The sequence below is a fragment of the Sycon ciliatum genome, chromosome 6 (genome assembly GCF_964019385.1).
Source record: "Sycon ciliatum chromosome 6, ocSycCili1.1, whole genome shotgun sequence".
Lineage (NCBI taxonomy): Eukaryota > Metazoa > Porifera > Calcarea > Leucosolenida > Sycettidae > Sycon > Sycon ciliatum.
In genome coordinates this window covers 5,910,827-5,918,326 of record NC_088648.1, presented here as the reverse complement: position 1 = coordinate 5,918,326, position 7,500 = coordinate 5,910,827, and the positions used below count along the sequence as shown (strand labels likewise).

The window sequence follows — 7,500 nt, the reverse complement described above, 5'->3', positions numbered from 1 at the left end:
GACAGAAAGCCAGACATAGACTTAAAGCGATTGATGCTCATGTTATGAGTTGTTGAGCCGCGAGTAGTTCGGGTAGACGTACAGATGGGAAAGAGGGACTGCAAGCAAACAGCCGGCTTAATACAGTAACAGTGGAAAATGAATACAAGGAACAAAAATACTGATCGATATTGGAAAGAGAAAACATTGAGGTGGTGAAGAAGTGGCGTGATATTAGCTTGGGGTGATGCGCCACAAGCAACTCGTACAGCGCGCCGGTGGAGCGAGGCTAGCTTGTTTATATTTTTAACGGATATAAACGAAAGGTATATAGGGAGAGCATATTCTAGATCAGGCTGAATAACACCGACAACGAAAGTACGGCGGGCAAACAGGTTCATCTGGCGGAAAGATCGGCGCAGTACACTAATCTTCCGTGAGGCTTTCCGGACGACATTGTATAAAATGTGTTGGTCAAAGGACAGCTTATTGTCAACAACGACATCTAGGCATCTGGTGCTTTCCACTTCCCCTAGCGTAACATTTGACAAGGTGATTTGCAGTTGTTGCCTTTGTTGTTGTTGTTGCTGACTCCCTGTGGCACGTTTGGGATGGATTTGCATGACAACGGTTTTGTCGGTATTTATCTGCATGCCAAGGGAGCCAAGGTGGTTGTTTAGTATCTCCAGTGCCGATGACAACTTGGCTTCGGAACGCGCCTTCGACGGATCACTAGAGTAGACTGTCTTGTCATCTGCGGACATCAGTAATTTTGAACCCGCTGTCTCCGCAAGCCGGGGAAGGTCCCTCAGGTAGTAAAATACTTCCCTGAGGAACTCCTCGAGACACTGCAACTCTGACTGTTCAATATCTGGTCTAGTTGTTGGACTTTAACGCATAACTATTTACTTGTGCACTACTCTTTGGAGTCTTTTCAATGTTTTCAATTTTAATTTTGGATTCATTGTCTGTGAAGAAAGGGGGGGAGGGGGGGGGCATTTTCAAGAAAACGGGGGAGGGGGAGAGGGTTTTAAACTGACAACCTCTCTATCTAGCTACTGCTCCCTCTGTACTGAATCCTGACGATTGGTGACTCACTGTCCTGAAGCGTCAACAATAATTTTAAAGACCATGACTATCTACAAAACACATTTTATATCCTGAGCAGAATTAATAGGTACTGACTGCATAGAGCGGCAGTCATTTGACTGCAGTTGTGTGATGTCTATAGTATAGATTTGTTTTTTGTCTGGGAAGTAGGAAAAATGAAGATGGGATTCTGAATTCAAAGCCCGCAGTTCGATATGCATAATTATCAACAGGGAAACATTGCACTGTAAGCATTTACCGTATTTTCCGGGGTATAAGCCGCACTTTTTTTCTCTAAAAATCGGACCAAAATCGCCCCTGCGGCTTATACACCGAATATGCTTGCGCGAATGAATGCTAAGCATACATCAGTATGCATGCTGACGTCATGTGACATGTCATTCGACTCAGCTTCGCGCCTGTGTTGCTATCCCGGCACTTTTACTAGTTTTAGTGCGCGGGCTACACCATACGGTACGCGTATACGGGGACTCTATTTTTCATAATCTGATCTAACATGATATTTAGCTCCATAACCATAATAAATTTGTAGAAAGGCCATTTGTCAATGAGGGTGAAAAATCTTGGTTTGTGGGTGCGGCTTATACTCCGAATACCAACTTTTAGTCAATATTTTGCCTCAAAAAGGGGGGTGCGGCTTATACCCCGGAAAATACGGTACTAAACGAAATAATTATAATACTAGTAGCTAGAGTTTTCACAAGTCCATTTACTCTTGATACACTCCAAAGAGTCGTATGATGGTATACTGTAAAAGTATCAGCAAGAGTACTGAGCCCCATATACTCTTCATCTAGCTTGGTATCATTTTAACCAGGTACATGTAACCATGAAGGCATGCATGCGACTACATTACATACAGCCTTATTACGGCATTATTATTATTATTAAATTTTGAATAGAGCCTTGCAGGTACATGTATCACATTTTTTCTTTCATGCAATTGTTTTCAGTATTTGAATTGTGATATAAACTTACACCATGGCAACTTGTGTTTTGTTTGCGCGGTGTAAGAAGCTCCCGGTATGTATTATTTTGGGTGGTGGGTAGGCTCCGGCGGATTATGCTCGCGAAATCATGGAATTATGCTTTCATGGATTCTCGCATTATGCTCGCGAAATCCTCATAATATGCTTTGGCACTCAGGGATACATACTCACTTTGTTGTACTTATGGAGCCTCAAAGTTCGGAAAATTGTGCCTTTTCGTACTTGCAAGTGGCCATTAGTACAACAAAATACATGAATATCCCCATACCAAGATGACCATGCATGCTAGAGATCAACATGGAAAGAGAAAACATGACTCCTTTTATTCATTCGTTGATATCTTTTGTAAAAAGATTTTTTCATTGCCAAATTAGTTGGAGTTTCAGTTACCTTTGAAAATGATCATGTTCAACTGTCTTCGTAATCGTCATGCTCGTCCAACCGATGTCACCCTCACCCTGCGAAAAATCAGCTCATCTCTCCCGTAGCTCCACCTCTCCTTCCACCATGACCGAACATCAACTATACCTCAATTTTTTTAATTGTTAGAACAATAACCATAGCTTGGTCGATGGTAGTAGTAGTAGTAGTAGTAGTAGAATTTATTATTTTGATAGGGGTCTCGATCCAGCGCGCTTCTCTGCACACCTTTTCGGAAAAGTTGCGAAGTAGTTTGTGAAAATGAAGAAAGTTGCGATTTCTTGCAAAACAACGGAAAGTTGCGAAAAAAAGTGGCCAGCATCTTTGGAAACGGGCTACTCCGAACCCTTTACCATGCGGACCACCACTCACCAGCACTGATCAGCTGCATTGTGCACAATTGTGTAGCTTACATACTGGAATTGCGGTACAAACATGTAGTTCGATTTTGACAGCATGTTGCAAGGCGAGGACGCGTAAACATGCTGTCAAAATCGAAAAACATGTTAAACTACCAAGCAAGGCTTCTGTATATACCAAACATGTAGTTATGCTCCTACCTCCGAAAGGATGCCTCACTATGCTCCAAATTTTCAACCTCCAAATTATGCCAATAATTATGCCGGCATAATCCGCCGGTGCCAACAACTGTAGTGCATATATATAATGTAGTGCACTATACTAGTGGTGGGACATTTACATTTAAAAAACAGGTTCCAGTCACGAATAAAATTAAGGGTGCCAGTTTTGGATGAATGTACCGGATTGTAGTCAGGGTTCAGGAAATAGACTCTCCTTTGCTCCTTGCTTTTCCGTGTGTACGGATCTATCCATAATTATACTGTAGCCAAAAATGGAACATCTCGGCAAATACATCAAGCTTTACTTAATAGTGTGTACATGTACGTGTGGACTCTACATATTTGTTTGTCAAGCCGCAAGCTGGACCAAGCTAACTATCCCGGCAAATCTCTGCTCAGTTTCCGAGCTTTTCTGGAACCCGGGCTATTCTGCTTCGTGGTTTCTTAGCTGTTCCTGCCTAGCGCCTCTCCTTTCCTTCTTTTCTTGCTCCATTACTGTTATTAAATTTCGAATAGGGCAATCCCACAGGCCTAGGGCCTTCTTACAGGGTACCCTATGTGAATACGAAGAGCGTGACAAACCTGCAAATCAGAGGAGCAAGAGCGAATGTCAGCTGGTACAATCACCATGCATGTACACAAAAATAGTAGCGCGCTCCCAACCTGGTTATTCCATTGGATCTCATGTGCCAATGACAAGTGTACGAAAAATATCAAGAAAACATGATTATTAGGGTTTACGTAGCGTGGGGTTATGTACTCTTCATAGTGTACTATCGGTCTTGGGACCTGCTGTGAAGCACATGCTGCTACTTGTTGATAATTCTTTCTTTCTTGGTCCCACCTCCAGCTCCCGTCAGTGTCTCTATTGCGATACTGAGAACTCTTCTGTCAATGGAGTGCTTGTAGCCTCACTAGCACCACTACAAGTACATGTATTGTTCAGTCACGTATTGAGTGTCACCGTGGCGATCGCCATTCAATCTTCATCCTTCCCCAAATCGTGCTCCCAACGTCTTTCTCTCCTTCTTTATCTCTCTCTCTCTCTGGTCTTGTCTTCCTCGCTTTTCTTGGTCGGCTTCCCTGGTGGTTAGGCGCTTTTCAAGTAATAATCATGATAATAGAGAAACAAAAACAAAGCATGATTGTCCATGGCATGTGCTTGCAATGTAGCTGGAGCCTAGCCGTAGCCTTACAGTCCATTCAGAAAAAAATGAACTTCTAGCTTTTGGCCATAAATGGGTCAAACGTTGAGTTTTTTTAGAATTTTTTTCTGCAATCCCATATGGAATCCTCTTCCAATTATGTTTCTGAAGTTTTTTTGTCCAAAAAGCAAGCCATAGCAAGAATAGGATTTCGGCCAGGTTTTGCCCCAAAAGCACTGAATTGGGAAAAACCATCAAAATCCAGGCCGTTTGACCCCGCCTGCAACAGTGCATTCTGCGGTTCGAACCCCAGTTCAGGCACCCTTTTTGGACCCTTTTTCAAATTTCAAAGTTCGCAGCACTGCACTGTGTACGATGAAATCACGAAAAATCGCCAAATACGGGAGCTCGCCAGAGCCAGGACCCATTTTTTTATGAATGGACTGTAGGCCTAGCCATACCGAGAGTACTAAACTTATAAAGCACCTTTTTGAGCACTCGAGGTTTGACCTCTACCAGGGAGTAATAAAATACCAGTATTATAATTTATACTGTACCACTGCACTGTCGTGTTTTGAATGATGACTGATGGATTCACGGCATAAAACAGCATCCACGGCATCCAGTAGGGCTCTGCGTACATATCGCAATCGAATATGGCAACTTTTCGGCTCGGAGTAACGCTACGCTCTGCTCAGGACAGTAGGCAGTCCAGAACGTACGCCCTGTACGAGCGGAATCGGTAGCCCTTTCGGCACAGTGCGCGGCTGTTTGTGGCGACCATCTCCGGCAATCTATTCACAAACGCCTCGAAGTCGAACCTTTCGACATTATGAGGTCCACGTTTGCAGAATCGTTTGTATTCCCTGGGATCCTTTTGCGGTTCCGTAAAAATAGTCTTCATTCTCTGTGACTTCAGAAATACAAACTCTTACATCCTTGCCGGCGTCCGCTGGACAACATCATCCAGTATTGTTTTGTAGGAGTCTTCAGTGAACAAATGTCTCACTAACGCTTCGTTGTTGTCTCGTTGAAAATTCCAGTCCCATAATCTATTACTATTAGTATTGTTAGCCTGAGTGAAGCGGATTCTTCGCAACCTCTTCTTAGAACTGGCATGTGACTTCAATAGCACGGCCATTTGTCGCCTAGTATTTATTCTGCGCTGGCGGAGCCGCACCCACTCGTCGCAAGATGGTAAGTTCAAAGGTTTTACCTCATTCAGTTGTATTGGCAAGCAGTCGTCGCTAGGTATACACGAGTACAGCTTGAAGAGCTCACATATCCAAATACAATATAAATTAATAATAGTGATAGAAATGGCATATGTGCAATAATGTACAATCATGTAGATGTACGTTTTCTGACAACTCAGTTGTCAGAAGTGCGTGTACATCGTTCGCCAAGTACAGTCGATTTGTTTGCGTGAAGTTAGACATAAAGGTCGAATGAAGGGCTCCATCCAAACCCCATATCAGTGAAGTATGTGTGTGTGTGTGTGTGCGCGTGTGTGTGCGTGTGTGCGTTCGTGCGTGTGTGCGCGTGCTTGCGTGTGTGTGCATGTGTATGTGTACATATGTGTGTGCATGTTTGTGTGTGTGTGTGTCCATGTGTGTGTGTGTGTGTGTTCATCAGCCTTGCAAGCTGTTGAATGGTGTAATCCCAGCACAAGTTTGCTATGTCTAACATAGCTGTTCGCTATCATCGCTTCCGCGATGGGCAGGTCTGATGTCTGAGGTGTGTGTGTGTGTGTGTGTGTGTGTGTGTGTGTGTGTGTGCTCGTGTGGGTCTGTAAGTGAGTTTTTGACCTGGGAGAGGCGGAGGGTGCAAGTCTGCAGTGTGTTGAAAGTTGAAACTTTCCGTCGCAGATTTTCTTCTAAATAGTTGCACTCGTGTGCAACTCAAAAAGCTACAGAGGGGTTCATGACCTCGTAATCTTATGCATGCTGCCCTAGATGGAAAAGGAATAAAGCAGGGCATGGCCGGACCGAATAAAACCTGCTTCCGTCGACGAGCCCGTAAATAGTGATGATGCTAGCACAAAGAACCTCCCCCCCCCCCCCCCCCCAGTAGGAGCCACCTTACAGTAGCAGCCACCTTACATTAGGAGCCACCTTACAGTAGGAGCCACCTTACAGTAGCAGTCACCTTACATTAGCAGCCACCTTACTGCAGCAGCCACCTTACTGTGGGATTATGGTGTGTTGGTGACCAGGGTGTTTTCTCCACCAGACTGAATTGCAAAGGGGGAGATCTCCCCCCCCCCCTTCCCCCAACCGTAACCCTAACTCGAAAAATGTAAAATGGTAATGACAAATTTAAGAGGGACTCCAGTGACATTTCATGCACCGCTTTTGTGGCCTGAACAGCTGGCAAATCTGGCATTGTGCTGATTAGGCGCGATTCCTAGCCGGTTCGAAATTGTGCAAATAGAGCTGGAGCAACTGGAGCTGATAAGTTCACACTAGCAAAGAAGCTATTGCCTGCAAGACAGAGCTAGGTGTATGCTTCTAGCAAAGTGTAACGGCTATGTATTAGATAATTTTCACAGTAGTTGAAACTATTCATTGTTGGATGGAACTAAAAGGAAAAGTCGGCGTCAAATTGGCGGAATAGCGCGAGCTCCAGTGCGGGGAGCAAACCCTTTCCTAATAATCATCGCCGAAGTCACACCCACTATTTCGTAAAAGGAAGAAGGCCTGAAAAATGCCCCATCACCATCGGTGCACCATGTATATGTCTTCTAAGATCTAGCCATGTTTAGGCGTTAACACCCCTCGATATTCCATTTAAGGTACAGGGTGTCATGACAAGCCGAAAGTGACAAAACAAACAGGGCTTTTCTGGCCAATGTTCAGTTGTACTTGGAGACAATGCGCTCTGGTTGTGGAGCACATGCACGCACGAATCAAGCAGACCATTTGGACAGGTTCCGCAAATAACCTCAGTTGCGCATGCTTTGTTAGGTGCAGTTTTGGAGCTCCATGTGATGCTGATTTTAGTGCTATTAGAAGGATGAAACAGAGGAGAGTGGCATGTCGCCCATCAAGAAGTTGGGACCGCTGCAAACACAAGTGCATTGATTTTGGCTTTGTGCGGGTGCGCACCATCGACTCGTGCTACTACAGCATTGCCTGAGTGCTGGCCGGGTCCTGGACACTTCTTCGAGCCACGCGGCCCTTCAAACTGTTTCTCATTTTCGCACTTTGGTGTCATGCGCGCGCCTGGGTTCTGTTCTGGTGACATCCTGTCGAGAAACGGTTCTGCTTCGCCGAT

The 7,500-nt window shown here is 44.6% G+C and overlaps 1 protein-coding gene across 1 annotated transcript in view; it reads left to right on the top strand.

Annotated features, from left to right (window-relative positions):
* The first annotated feature begins 5,007 nt into the window (after positions 1-5,007).
* LOC135819979 (uncharacterized) overlaps positions 5,008-7,500 on the top strand; it is a 20,622-nt gene continuing 18,129 nt past the window's right edge. The window contains exon 1 of the mRNA XM_065333279.1: positions 5,008-5,421. Within this exon, the coding sequence (XP_065189351.1) occupies positions 5,419-5,421 (3 nt within the window). The 5' untranslated portion in view covers positions 5,008-5,418. The remainder of the gene's footprint in view (positions 5,422-7,500) is intronic.